Source organism: Hippopotamus amphibius, chromosome 6 (assembly GCF_030028045.1).
Source record: "Hippopotamus amphibius kiboko isolate mHipAmp2 chromosome 6, mHipAmp2.hap2, whole genome shotgun sequence".
NCBI lineage: Eukaryota > Metazoa > Chordata > Mammalia > Artiodactyla > Hippopotamidae > Hippopotamus > Hippopotamus amphibius.
Window position 1 is genome coordinate 48,035,175 of NC_080191.1, and position 15,482 is coordinate 48,050,656.

At 42.2% G+C, this 15,482-nt stretch overlaps 1 protein-coding gene across 1 annotated transcript in view; it reads left to right on the forward strand.

The window, feature by feature from the left end:
- Positions 1–15,482, forward strand: part of AIG1 (androgen induced 1) — a 241,259-nt gene that overhangs the window by 192,022 nt on the left and 33,755 nt on the right. Inside the window, 1 exon segment of the mRNA XM_057738026.1 lies at positions 3,171–3,286. Coding sequence (XP_057594009.1) covers positions 3,171–3,286 — 116 coding nt within the window.

The following is a 15,482-nucleotide window of genomic DNA, read 5'->3' on the forward strand; positions in this document are numbered from 1 at the left end:
TTGGAGACAGAAAGAACTGATCTTGGACTTTTTTTGTGGGTGTGATCTTGGGCAGGACCATTACCTTTTCTCAGTCTTTGTTTATCTCGGCTGCAGGATAGAGTTAGTAACTCCCACATAAGATTTTGTTTAAGATTAAGTTATCTCCACAAATATTTATTGAGCCCCTCCTATGTGCCAGGCTCTTTTTTAAGTGCTACAAATACCACAGTGAACAAAATATAAGCTCACCATTCTTGTGCAGCTGATGGTCTTAAATGGAGTTGAATATTTCCTTCCTGGTTCTTCAGTCATTGAAGCAGAGTTAGGCCTGGGAATGGATTAGAACTGCATTTCTTGTACTCCTAGTTCTAAAATAATTATCCTTGCTGCTACAGATTTTGAGTCACGATTAGCTGCCAAAAGTTACTTAGAGAGTCAGCAAGAACGTCTGTAGATTTTTTACTTTTTTTTAGTTCATGAAACTTTAGCTACTTGTAGGGAAACATTTGTATTTGCTATAAATATTTTGCACTATTTTTACTTTTGTTAATATGTAATGTTTATCAGTAAATCTAATTTGCAATTATAAAATTTTAGAAAGGGGAATATACATTCTTTAGTGCCTGAAAATTCTAAATGATAAGCTGTTATTACCCTCGTATAGAATTTGCCACCTGTTTGGGGCAAACAGCTAGGCTAGCCACAAGAATATCTTTTGTCCTTGCTTATGGAACAGGTAGCTTCTTTTTAGTGGTGATGATGCCAGAAATGAAGTGATCTAGAGAGATTTTCATTTTTCAAAGAGACGTTTTTTTGGCCTGACATCACCAAAGCACATCCTTATCCTTCCAGGTATGACATCTGATGGTCAGCAAGTAGGCAGGTAAGATGATGTTAACTGGATAACTGGAGAAGAGTATCCAGATTAATTATTTGAACTTGCACAACTTTATAGAAAAATGGATGATTTTTTACTCAGTTTGGAGCAATGAAGGAAGAGGAGGTTGGGCTCAGAATTTTTTTTAATATTAACAAGTCAAGAATAATATCATCACTCTATAACCCACAGAGGCTGAGTCATGATTATCTTCAGTGTAAACGTATGATTTGCAGGGATTTTTTTTCTAGGTAGGATTTGATACATCTTGGCCTTGCTGCTAACTCAGTATTTAAATTTTACGTGAATGTACTATTGTAAAACTATTGTTGGCATCTCAAATTATCGGTGAAATTCCAGGCCAGTGTTATCTGAGGTGACTGGATTATAGTGAAAAAAAACCAATAAAATTGATCTTTAAAATACATACTGTCTCTGTATTAACACACATGTACATTTTGTGTGGTTCCCTTCAGAGCTAATTATACTGTTTTAAAACAATAGCAGAGAAGCAAAGGATAAGGAAATATAAAGCTACCCAACTGTGGAATCACTCACCTGACATTCTAGACATACCATAGTCTAATTACCATGTATTTGTAGCCAGAACAGTTATGTAGAGGAGAAAGTTTAAGGCAAAGAATTTCCAGGGTCTTACTATTTCTTACAACATCCTGTCTATTTTTTCTATGAATATAAACAACAAGTTGCTCCAAAGATGTTCAATTTGATATCCCCACCATGTCTTTTGCTGCCAAGGCCTACCTGTTTTGCGGTTCCATTTCACTACAATACTTATTAAAGTTTGAAAATCACAGCATTCAATTTCCTGCCTTTTCCTTGAATATGCAAACTATACAGCAAGAGCAGAACAAAGATTCTTTCGTGGCTATTCCAAACTTACTGATGGTTCAGTTCTCAGTTCTGCCATCTTCTTATTCTTGGGAAACTCTCCAGTGTTGGAAGGTAAATCTGTATCCTGAGCCAGTTTTACCTAAGAAGCTCTTTTACCTTTAATAACTGTCCACCAGATTTCAATATCAAGAGTACTTGACTTTCCTTTCTTCTTACCATGTGGCGGGAATAAATTTTATTGCCATCCTGGCCTGCTGAACTGAGTATCTAGAGTGGCCACTGGGTTCAAGAAACAAGTGGGAATGTTCTATACAACTTCTTTGGAATCTATCTTCCAACATAGTATTTAAATCCATTCACTGCTGGTACAAGCCAGTTCATCCATTCTGGAAGCTAATTTAGCTTTATTTTCTAACCTGCTGCTGGTTCACACATAATTTGGCATAAAATCTTCATAGCCTTTAACTACAAGAAAATAATTTAAATCACTATGTTGTATACCTGACACTAATATAATATTGTAAATTACCAATACTTCAATTAAAAATTTAAAATAAATTAAAAAAAATAATTTAACATTCAAAGACTTCTACAAAAGATATTATCATGATTTTTTTTCAAGAGCTTATTTTTTTCTTAGTTTATTTTTTTATGTATTTTTATTTTTTATTGGTATATAGCTGTTTTACAGTGTTGTGTTAGTTTCTACTGTACAGCAAAGTGGAGTTGTCATGATATTTTTAATAAATTAAAAATTGAAAATCTTTTACTACTTAATGGAGTTCCCTGGAGGTTCAGTGGTTAGGATGCAGCACTTTCACTCCCAGGGCCCAAGTTTGATCCCTGGTCAGGGAACTAAGATCCCACAAGCTGTGCAGCAAGGCCATAAACAAACAAACAAACAAACAAACAAATAAATGTTGGTGCATCCATAAAACGGAGTTTTAAGCAGCTCTGGTCAGGATCTGCTTAAATTCTAGAAGAACTTATATTCTAGAAGAACTTCTAAAATGGCATATCAAAAAGTCTCATAATATAATCCCAAACAAAACTGCATGTACAGTATGATCTTAATACTGTAAATATTATGTGTAAATAATATGAACAAAGAGTGGAGGAGGAAAGGACATCTAGCAAAATATTAACAGTAGTTATTTTTATTACTTTCTTATGTTCCAGATTTTTCCTGTACATCTTTCTATAATTTCTGTAATTTCCTGTAACAGGCATAAAGAAAATACAATTTTAAAAATTAAGATACAGAAGAAAAACCAGAGGAGCAATTAATGGACTGCATGTTTTCACATCCATTCTACCTCTTAGGCAAGCCATATACTGCTCTCTGCTGTGGCTCTTTTGCTAGGAATTTACACTATCCATTCTCCTACTGAAGACAAAACAGCTATTTAGGAGTGATGATAAGAACTTGTGTCACCTGGTCTCTGTTCTTTTTCAGCACACGACGGTTTTGCCCTTTATATTAATCGAGATGAGGACATCACACCATGCGTATCCCAGCAGGAGCAGCGGACTGGCCGCCATATGTACCTTCTCTGTTGGCTATATATTATGGTAAGGACAGTGCCTGCTGGGCTTTTGTATTGTATTAGATTTTGCACTGCTAAATTTGGGCACATATTTCATTATGGATATAATCACTAACAGATTCACACTGCGTGCCTCATTTGGTCCAAGACCTGGGCTTTGTCTCATTTCCCCAGATGCTTATATTTTTAGAAAGTATATGCCAAACCTCACACAACAGGAATTTGTTGAACAATCCCATGTAAGCAGTGGTTCTTCCAAGGCTACATTTTTCAACTCTTTTTCAAACTAAATGTTTTTCTTGGACATCAGTTTTATTGCTTAAGGGCTTTTTTGCTTGGGATTTTTTGTTGTTGTTGCTCTTGTTGGGAGTGAGGGAGTTGCAGCAAATGCAAATGAGGACAGAAGAAATGACCTCTTAGAGGAGTGACTGCTATCCTTTAAGTGAAACAAGTGAAAATGTACATTTTGCTGAGTCCGTTTAAAACCTTTTCCAGAATTCATTATTACATATAGCATGCACTTAATGGTTTTGTTTTGAAAAGTTGGGGTAAATAAATTGCAGGAAATCTCCACTTGGTCTCTTGGCCGTTAATAAGTCCCAAGTAGGAGGTGCCACATTTATCTGATAAAAAAACTTTTGCCTGATGAGTTTACTTCACTTTAATTTCAGTTCTAACCATGTTTTAACATTTCAAAATTATTTATCTAAAGATAGAGAATTTCTTATTTCTCTGTATAATTCCAAATCCTCTTTGATATAGTAGCATGCACAGAAGAGGTCTCTCCCCTCAGCACTTTCTGCCTCTTGGGACTCTCTTGTCCTGAGTTCTGGGTCACCGTCCCTTCCTGTAAGCCTTCAGGACCAAATCAGGTTCTTCCAAACACCCCAGAACTGCACTTAATCCTACCAAAATCCTGGAGCACTTTGGAAGGTCCAGTCTCCATGGAGTGCTTTGCTCCAGCCAGTCCAGAAATATAAAATAAAGGTCAGTACCGTACTTCACATACTTTGCCTGAATGATCGCACAGTGCTCCAGATCTGAACAAAAAGGGAATTTTCGGAAGTCACACCCTGTGGCTGGATCTAAGGGGACATCCAGACTGCAGACCCCAGAACAAACATACAGTCATGTTCAATTCCATCTGCCACTTCATGGGCTAGTCAATGACTGTTCACAAGGACTGGGGAACGTTTGTTTTCCTAGTCACTTTTTAGATTTTTTTTTTCCACCCAAAATGTTAAGTATTGGCTTTTACTGAAAGAAAAGGTTCAAATGTGAAATTATATCTTAAAATTATATCTTTAGAAGGAATGTACTTCCTTTATACATATGAACTTGATGTTCAAATGACTCTTCTCTTTCTGAAAGCTAACAGTTATTCCAGGGATGCTACAAAGTTTACAACACTTCTGGAACTGCCTGTAACTTTAGTTTAAAAATCAAATGCCCTTCCTGTCTCCCCCTAAAACACAGTCTCATTACTTTGCACTCGTACTTACTTACCTGTGGGAAGGGAAGATTTTTACTCTGGGAACTCTGGGTGTATTTCTGTGAATTCATTTACACGCCATTAAATTATCTGAATCTTGTAGAGCTCCAGAGGTTTTAGGAACTACATACTTTCTGATGGCTTTTCTTCCCCTGTGGATACAATCAGTCCACGTTCCAAAGAGACACGTGGGAAATACCACATAGTCTTCATGAGAGACCCCTGAGATCCCTCATTAAAATGAATCATTACTCATGCTCTCCAACCCCCTGAGCAAACCAGCGCTTGTTTGAACACATATCTACATTAACCAGCACATTCTCCCAGATATGTTCTGAGAACGCTTTCAAAGTAGACTCTTTCCTTTGGTGTTTTGCCCTAGGCATTCACAGCTATGCCAAGAGCTAAATAATGCCCCTCACATCATGTCACATTACATAAACCCAAGGATTTTAATTGTTGTGAAAAAAGTACTGGCTTTTACTCCCTTCCAGACTATCTCAGATACGACGTACCCGTGACACAACAGCGAAGGGTCCAGGAAGTGAAATCTTTACCATACCACACACCAGGATTGTAACTGGACATTCCAGAACCTTATGCCAAAATGTAAGAAAGCACTCCTCCTGTCGCATGCTAAGTAGATCTCCCTTACAATCCTCTGTGTGGTTGAGCTGAATCTATACCCCCGAGGCTGCTGGCCAGCCTGCCTGTCTGCTTGGCTCTGATTCTAGCTTGCTGCCCAGCCTCACAAGTCTCCTTCCCCGTCTGAATCAGCTGTTTTCCTAGATTTGGATCGCGAGAGCTGAGAAAGCGAGGGATACTGGAGTTTTCCCTCATGGACTGAAGCCCACTGTTCTCCCACGCTCCGTGGCCCCATTTCCCAGCCCCCATCTCCGTCCAGTCCAAGCTTAGCATCTGAAGTCATCCCAGACCCTTCCCGTGCCCACCTCCACCTGCCTTTCCACTTACCCAGGGTCTGGGACGGACACATCCCCTGACCGTTGATGGTGGGCTCCTAACTGCATCCCGCACACCGCTCCTCCCCTGTCGCTCCTCCGCACATTTCTCTGCACATCACTTGTGAGATTTCCCCTAGTGAGGGAGAGGATCCATATTCTCTTAGGCAGGATACGACAGAAGAGTCCCCTTGGTTTCTAATGCAACAGGAATTATCAGGAATTGTAATGGATACCGTGATTTTGACTGCTGTGCCAAGTGATTTTTAAATATTATCGTATTTAGTTCCCCAAATAACCCTTTGAGGTAAGCATTCTCTGGCTCATTTTACAGATAAGGAAACCAAATCTCAGAGAGGTGATATGGCTTGCCCAAGGGAAAGACACTGTTTTTTGTTGTTGCCAGAACTACAGTTGACCCTTGAACAATGCGGGGGTTAGGGGCGCTGACCCTCCCCGCAGTGGGAAATCCGAGTCTAATTTTACAGTCAGCTGCGTATACATGGTTCCTCTGTATCTGCAATTCCTTCGTATCTGAGGTCCCACATCTGTGGATTCAGTCACACTCAGATCATGTGGTACTGTCGTAAGTATTTACTGAAAAAAAAAATCTGCGTCTAAGTGGACCATCACGGTTCAAACCCATGCTGTTCAAGGGTCGACTGTGTGGTGCAAGCCCTGGGGTGTGGCTGCGGAGTCTACACGTGAACCATACTCTTCACGTCCTCTGACTGCGTGAAGAGTAACTCTCTGGGTGAACAAGTTAAGTGAGTTTTTAGCTTTGTTTTTGATTTGAAGCAGTACATCAGAAGCAGCCATGCCTAGCCGTTAAGGCCAGTTCCTGGGTTTGAATTCCAGCTCTTCCACATAACCTTCCGGGCTTTAACTTATTCAGACATAAAATAGGGACAGGCACGGTATGTACCTCATGGGCTAGGGTGAGGACTCAGTTACTAGATGTAGAGCCTGTAGAACTATGCCTGGCACACAGTAAAAAGTTTCTATATTTGCTATTATTATATTATTATTATTTCTACATTTGCTGTTCTGAGAAGCTCCTCAGCAGATATTAGCAAGAGCACGTGTTTTCTTCTCAAGAGTTTCAGAATTTTAGTTACAGTGCCTCAAGTCCTTCCTCTCCTTTCACTCATTGTCAATCACTCATACACTCTTCACTTTAAAAATCCAAAACAATAAAGGATATGAAAATACAACTTTGATTTTAAGTTTAAAAGGACCATCAGAAAATCTTGAAGTGGTGGGGCTGGGTAAAACAGAGAACTTTAAGATCATAGGATGCTAACTGCTGTCACCCTCCAGTTGACAAATTCTACAAGAAAAGATGTCCTCACACCACCCGGTGCAGGGCTCCTGATGGCCAGTCTGTTCCTTGGATGTGGCGCCCCTCCTTCCTCCCCCAAGCACCTCACGTCCTTGTCTCCCTGCCATATAGCTGCTGCTACAGCTCTGCAGGACACAGAAAGGAAGCAGCCCCAGATCCTAGGAAACTGACATCCCCAACCGTTCAACAGTGGGCCTCCTCTGTGCTGAGGAGTCTTCTTCCCGCCTCTGGCCATCATCCCCTCCCACGGTGGTTCTCATTCAGCTAGAGCCCACCTGAGGTCTCAGGGGCCATGCATAGTACAGGCTGACCACCAAATGCAGAGCACAGTCAAAAGCAAGAAGGCATTAGTGAAGGGGAGAAAATGGGTCCTGGACGTTTATTCTTATGAATAAACATTTCCTAGCACCACAGTGAACTTATATAAAGCAAAATAAAGATTTCTGTTGTCTTGGGTCACTAATGTTTTTGATAAATTCCACATTCCAAATCGTATTACCCCAAATGTGTCTGTTATACAACTTTCCAACCTAGAAAATTTTAAAAAGTAAAATCATAGTGGTGCGATCTTTCCTTTATGATATAAACCTAAATTGTCCCAAATCAGAATCATATCACCACCAAACTGAATTATCCCTCAGCCAGCCGTGCAATAGCAGATTTTTGTGTGTGTTTGTTTTCTTGTTGAAACTTTTCAATATTTCCTCAAGTTTTTGCTGGAAACATACATTATTTTTCAAGTAGAGAAAAAAATTCTTAAAAATAAAGAGCGTACTCTAATTAGGTCTTGGAAAGAATATTAAGCCATGAACAAGTAAAAATTTTTTGCATAAAATTTACACTTGTTTCATTAAGAAAATTAAATTTGGGACCACATTAAGTTACCTGTTTAACTGGATGCTTCTTCACCAGTTAAATAAATCTGACCAGTATGGAGTTGTTCTTTGACCAGTAGATGACCAGCATCAACTTGAACCTTTCACTCGACCATAACTGCCTGCTCTGTTGACTTTTACATCTGGGATAGTATGTGGATGTTTTCCTAATTTCCTGGCATCAGAAAACTGGGACCAAGCTGAAACAGTCACGTAATAAGTGCCTCTCATTCTGAAGAGGGATACCTTTCTTGGGTCTCACAAGAGACAGCCAGAGGACCCTGCTTCCTTAGCCCATCCCCAAAGTCATCCACACTCTTTGCCGTACCCACCTTCCCACCCTACTTCCTCAGCCTGACTGGGAAAGAGGGAGAGGGTCTTTGCATTATTGAGATTGGGGTCTAGGGGAGCCACTGGGAAAGGAAGTGTCTCCCCACACTTGCCAAAGCCAGTTGTAAGAAGCTCCAAAGGAAGCCCTGGTAAATATCCAGGGTATCCAGGAATCTAATTTAGGAATCAGACTTGTTAACCTTCCTTATGCCTCCGACCTGAGTGAAGCAAAGGGCATCGGAAGGATATGGCAGGGTGAAGGGAGGGGCAGCTGTAGAGCAGCCCAGATCCTACCATCTCAAGTGGCAAAGATAGATGGGTGAGTTTCTTGTGGATCTGGTTTGACATCAAGGGAGGTCACTAGGCTCGAACTGTCTACTCAAGAAGGCCGGGGCAGAATACAAAAAGGTTCTGCCATGGGCAGGAGCCAAGAGGTGTTGAAGAGGACGAGCTGGAGCCAACCAATCTCCCACAACATCTGCAGCAGTGAAGCACTTCAGAGACCCCTGCGAACCTCCCACATATGTACCCCAAGCACCAGTCAGCAGCCGAGCATCAGCCTCATGGCCTGAATCAGTGGGAATTTGGTATTAGGCAGAGGAGCAGAGGCAACCACTTGTACAGCTATGGGCAATGAAGGCAGAAAGTGTTCACCCTCCCATTTCACTTCCTGGATGGAGAAGAGACATCCCAGAATGAGGATTTACCCTCCCCTTCTACTTCAAGATACTGGAGTGGAGGGCAGCATGAAAATGTAGATCTCCCTCCCACTCAGGTCTCCAGGGATAATCCTGGTGTGTTCAGGAAAGCAGAAGGCCAGTGTGTTGGAGCAGAGAAAGAGGGAGAGTGAACAGAGACTCCCGGGGTGGAGGGAGGGTCATGTGGACCTCGTAGACCATTGTAATAACGGTGTCCTTAATTCACAATGAAATTGAGAGTCACTGGAAAGTGCTGAACAGAGAATTGACATCATCTTATTCATTTTTAAAAGTTTGCTTTGGCTACTGTGTTAAGAATGGATGGGGGCAAGGATGGAGCAAGAGAACAGCTAAGAGGCTACGGAAGAAATTCTGTAGGAAGATGATGTGGTTTGGACCAAGGTAGTAGAAATGGCAGTGTGAGAAGTACTAGGATTATGAATATATTTTGAACGTAGAATAAACTGTATTTCCTGTTGAATTTAGATCACATCTGAATTAAACTCCAGACTCAAACCCCTTTAATACTTTTTAACCTTGGTGTGTGGTAGGCAGAATAATGATCCCCAAAGATGTCCACATCCTAATCCCCGGAACCTGTGAACAAATCACTTCGCATGATGAAAGAGACTTTGCAGATGTGATTACATTAAAGATGTTGACCTGAGGAGATTAGCTTGTTTTATCCAAGGGGGCACAATCTAATCTTAAAAGGAGAGACTCTTTCCCAGTTGTTAGAGAAGGATGTGACTGAGAGAACAGTCAGACAGATGTGCTAAGAAAAGGGCTCAATGACATCTGCTGGCTTTGAAGATGGAGGAAGAGACTATGAACCAAGGAATGTGGATTGTCTGTAGAAGCTAGAAAAGTCAAGGGAAACAGATTCTCCTCTAGAGCCTCCAGAAAAGGATACAGCCCCACCAACGTCTTACTATTAGTCCCATGAGACCTGTGTTGGATTTCTAACCTACAGAATGAGAAGAGAAATTTGTGTTGTTTCAAGCCACAGAGCTTGTGGTAATGTGTTACAGTAACAATAGACAACCCATACATGTGAGCAAGTTGCTTAGTCTCTGCAGATCTCAATTCCAACCCCCCCCCGCCCCCCAAAAAAGAGGGTGATGGTACTTAGGCAGGATTGCTGTGCAAACCAGAAAAATGGGTAGGTACAAAATGCCTGCCACGTGATTGGCACTCAGTACAGTATCCATTGTTGATCTGTGTTTATACTAAGAATACTCAGTCCTTAGGAAGCCTGAATCGGCCCCTTTCTGCATGTTTCTTCACTCATTAACCTGTCATGCTACTTTGGGAGGCAGAGATCCGGATCTTTGAAGTCAGACAGTCCTTGTTCAGATCCCCTCTTCCTACAGGCTTTGAGCACATTACTTATCCTCTCTTAGCCTCACTTTTACCACCTTTAAAGTGGGAAGTAATGCCTGTACATTATCTCCCGTTAGAGATGGACAAGCACTTGGATCACTCAAGAGATGATAGTGTCTTTCCTTCCTCCCAGGCGACAAAAGTCCTGAGTGTCTGAGCCTCTATGAGAAAGTCTCATTTCTCTCTTTCTCTCTTCCCCACCATCCTTATTTTCATTTTATCCTCTGTTCTTCTTAAGGATTTTGGTCCTGCTTGGTGGGGTTTATGTCTCCTTGCTGCCTATTAAGAATGCTAAAGAGTTTTCTGAAAATTTCTTACACTAAATATACTAAGCATATTCCCCCAAGCTGTCTTTTTCCCCTGAGAATTGAAAATGTCATTGCTTTCCCATTGTTCTAATCTGTTTGTTTTCACGAACGGTTTGTGTAGCGGCAGTTACTGTTTTCTTACCTTCTAAAGAGGAGACGTCTCTCTAGACAGCTGAGGGCTTGCCACGTGAGAGTGTGGCTTGTACGGGGCTTCTCAGAGTGTCCGCTTGGGTGCTGGTTGAATCAGTGTTTTAGATCAGCTCCTGGACAGAAAAGGCTTCTGTGTATTATCCATCTCAGTACCCAATGTTTATTGTTCGGAGTTTCGTCTTCTCTCACCCCCAACAGCTGGCTCTGAGACATCCTGGGTGTACGTGAAGAACTAGGATTCCTCCCAGGCTATCAAGCAGGCCCCTCACCAAGACCACCTTGTATGTGGTTATGACCCTTCCCCCACTCCTCAACACCCCTAGCCTCCATCCACACCAACACTACTAGTTCTTTCCCCTGCCGTCTTCTGGAATCGCCGTTTGGAGACTGCTCGTGCCTTTGATGCTGTTGGCAATTCTGCTTCGTATTTCTCCAGCCAGCTCTGCCCATCCCCCTCCCCCTCCACCTCACTCGCCCCTGTCCTCTCTCAGCAGATGGCCTGGTCTTTAGCATCACAGAGACTATAAAAGACTTTAAACAGGAACACGTTCGAGTTCTTCCTGCAAACATCCTTTCTGTACTCACCCTTTCCTTGTCTCTTGTGACAGTAGGGGAAGTTTCTGCACCTTCCAACAAGTAACCCTTCCCTCTGTACTCTGCCCTCCCCCAGCTCTCCCATCCAAAAATCATCACTTCATTCTCCCGTAACTTCAGTCTCGCTACCAGATGCTTCCAATCCGTACTTGAACATACTCCTGTCCTAGTCTACGCCTTAAAAAAAAATTACCCTCCTGGAACCACCCCCTTTTACATCTAACTACTGTGCTATCTCCCTACTCACAGCCGAGTTTCTCCAAAAAGTTGTCTACCCTGTTTCTACTCCCATTTACAGACTTAGGAGACAAGGCAGTGAAGCTGACAAGAGAATGTGTCGGCTTGTGAGCCAGGTTTGTGAGCCAGGCTGCCTGAACCAGGATTCTGCTTCTGCCCTATGACCTTGGGTAAATCGCATGTCCTCTCCATGCCTTCATTTCCTCATCTGTCCAATGGTATAAAAAGAGAACTTACCTCATAACGTTGTTGCGATGACTAAAGTACTATTAATTTTTAGTGTGTGTAAAGCCTGTAGGACAGTACCTAGCACAGAGTGTGTACTAGGTAATTATGATTATAAGCCACTCCAATGTGGCTGAAGCTTCATTACTTTGGTAAAAGCTTTGCTGATGTCACCAGAAACTTCTATTTTGATAAATCCATTGAATGCTTTGTAGTATCAAAACTGCTTTCAATTAATTTTTCAGCAGTTTTGATACTAAAACATCCCCCTTCCAGAATGTCTCTCTTCCCTGACTTAGATGATAGAACAACCTCCTTAATTTCTTCCCTGTTCTCTCAGCAGCATTTGCTGGCTCTTCTCACTCTACCCCAACTTCAGTGCTGGAGTTCTTTGGCACTCAGCCCTAGGTCTTCTTCTCTTTTCATTTATTATTTTTCATCTTTTTTTTGTGGCAAGAACACTTAACTTGAGATCTACCCTTGTAACCTAGGTCCTCTTCCTTTAATACGTCTTCTCCCTATATAAAACCACGTACTCCATATCTGCAACTACCTCCATCTCAGATCTCCAGCTCAGAGCTCTCTCCTGATGTCTGCTCATAAGCCTGTCACATTTAACAACTGCAAACCAAACTCACGCAGTGCGTGCCTTCCCAGTCACACCCCCAAACCTATGTCCCCTTGGCATTGCCATCCACCCAGTTTTTCGTGCCAGGAATCTATAAACTCTCCTCAGCCTGTCTCTCTTGGGCTACTACAGAGAATCATTCACCAACTTCTGGCTTCTTTACCTCTGAAGTGCTTTTAGAATCCTTGCACTTTGCCCCTTTTCTACTGCCAACACCATAGTCCAAGCTGCAGTCATCTCTCTCCTGAACCACTGCATAGAGCTGGCATTTCCCTACCACCACACCGTCTACACGTAGGATCCCTGCACTGTGTTTTAAAAACATGTATGATCATGCTACTCCCTTGCTCAGAGAATGTGGATGACTTCCCATTGCTTCTAGGGGTATGTCCAAAATTCCTTTACGTGGCTTAGGGGAGCTGCATTATCTGACCCTACCAACCTCTGTGGCCTCATCTTCCTCTTCCCCCTTTACTTATTAGCTCCAGCCACCGTGACCTTCTCACTGATTGTCAAGAGCAATACGTTCCTTCCAGCTTCAAAGCTTTCACCTCCCCACACCACCATCCAACTCCACCTCTCCGTCAGTCACATCACCCACAATTATCCGTTCCAAATTCTACTCATCCTTCAGGTATTAGCTGGAATCTCTCTTTCTCGGGAGACCTCTGATTCCCAGGACGTGGCTCAGCCCCTCCGTGGTGCATTACTATAGTCACCTCTTCATTTCCATCTAGGAAGTTGAAAAAAACAGCCGTAGTTATGTAGTTATTTGGTTAATTTTTTTCAGTCTGCCACCCAAATCCCCTCCCCTCACTATCTAGAGCAAGAGAACAATGAGCAGTTGAATAGATCTTAAAGAAAATAAAGAGTTTCCTTGTCTACAGTTTTCTAAGGGTTTATACAAACCCATTCTCTTTAGACATCACATCAATCAAAATGTCAGAGAAGCCATGCATAAGATAGATTGCTTAATAGGAGAAATTGCGATAGTATGTGAGTTTTAAATACAAGCAGATAAAGCAAGGAGAAAATTTTAAATTATGTATGTTTTACACCTACCTTACTCTTAGCTCAGTAATAACCATAGAAAGTGTTTACAGCACTCCTACCATCTATTCCTCTGACATTGAATTTCAGCTTTATTGCCTCTGCTCCCACCTTCCTGGTTCATTTAAATTGCCACCTGTGGGGAATTCCCTGGTTGTCCAGTGGTTAGGATTCGGCGCTTTCACTGCCGAGGGCCCGGGTTCGATCCCTGGTCGGGCAACTAAGATCCCACAAGCTGTGCGGTGCAGAAATAAACAAACAAACAAACAAACACATTGCCGTCTGAAGCGAATAGACTTGTAGGAGGAACCTCAAAGACTGTGCTCCTCCCCAGAGTGACATCCTGTAGGCAAGATGACTCAATTCAGGCAATAAAAAACTTCCAGGTAGAGGAAAGCTCCATTTATTAGCCAGAGTATAGCGTCTCCATTTCCCTGAGGGGAGCCTTCTTGATGTCTTTGAGAATACAAGAGTCTATTGAAGGCTCAGAACATGCTCTCTGGTGGTTGCATGTGTGGGATTATGTAAACCTCTTTACAGTGATTCCTGTTCTGCCCGCCCCGCCTTCAGCAGGCGGGTTCCACAACCTGTGATACCCAGGCAGAGCGTACTTCCCAAGTACTGTGTCTCCCATAGCACCCAGCAGTGCTGGGCTCCCAGGAGACGCGAAACAAAAACCAACTGAAAATAAACAATTCAGATGAGGAGATATCTGCACCAGAGTTGAGCTTACAGGAGGCTCTCAGAGTCCAGAGGAACATTCCCTATCCCAGACTTACAGGGTCGTGGATGGCTTCTCTGAGGAAGTGACATGTAAGCTGGTCTTCGAGGGTGAATAAGAGTTAGCCATGTGAAGGTCCAGGGTAAGGGTGTCCGGGCAGAGAAAGGAGATGGCCTGGAGGCAAGAAAGAGCAAATCACAGTCAGGCAGTGAAAGAAGTTCAGTGCATCTGGAACCATGGACATTTTCCCAACTCCAATCACTATCTCTACCCTCCCTACCAAAACTTCTTTTATTTTACCTCTCCACAACATCCTTCTTTGAATTGGGTTTTTGTTTGGTTGGTTGGTTGGTTGGTTGATGGATGTGCCCATTTCCTAAGATGCTAGGCTGTCTGGGGCTGCTCCGTCTCAGCCTCCTTGGCCAGCCGCATTCATCTGCTCACTCCCTAACACTCAAGCCCTCTGAGCAAGCTTTCTCCCACGGCCTCCCATCCACTTTCTACTTCTTGACCAGAGATTATTTTAAAATGCAAATTTGATCATGTCAATCCTTCTCCTTAAAACTCTTCAGGAGTTTGTTTTTTCCCAATTTGGGAGGGTTTTTTTTTTTTTTTTTCTTTTTTGGTAGCACTTTTATTTTTCCTTATACCATGACGTATCCTTGGGCCATGATATTCTCACCTGACAGCAGAAAAACAAGATGTGTAAGTCATCCTTAAAAGCTGAGAATTACGTACAAGAATCTTACATAAATTAAAACAGTGCATAAATTTGCAGGTACAAATACAAATCATTTTGCGACTACAGTGAGTAATTTAGCCCCGTGATATTCTGCTGGAAAAACATTGGATAAGAAAGAAAATGGAGTCTGAAGGCTTGGATTAGCTATATTTCTTAGCTGTGATGGAAGACTGCAAGAAAGAAGTCACAATTCATTCATAAATTCTTGCCAGCCTCTAGAGAAACCCAGAAAGTGTCATTAGTGCTCTGTTTAGATCTGATTAGGCCCCAGAGGGGTGCACAGCTCACAAGAAATTGTCAGTCGGCTGAAGAGCCATCACCTCAGGCCAAGTCCTTTCCATAGACACATTACCCCTGGCCTCCCTTGGTTACCCAAAACCTCCAACCAGATATACTAAGCTTTAAACCAAACGCCAAACGTATGTACAGGATTTCAGAAAACATGTTCTAAATAGTTAACTTGAGTACAATATGGAAAGGTGCTATT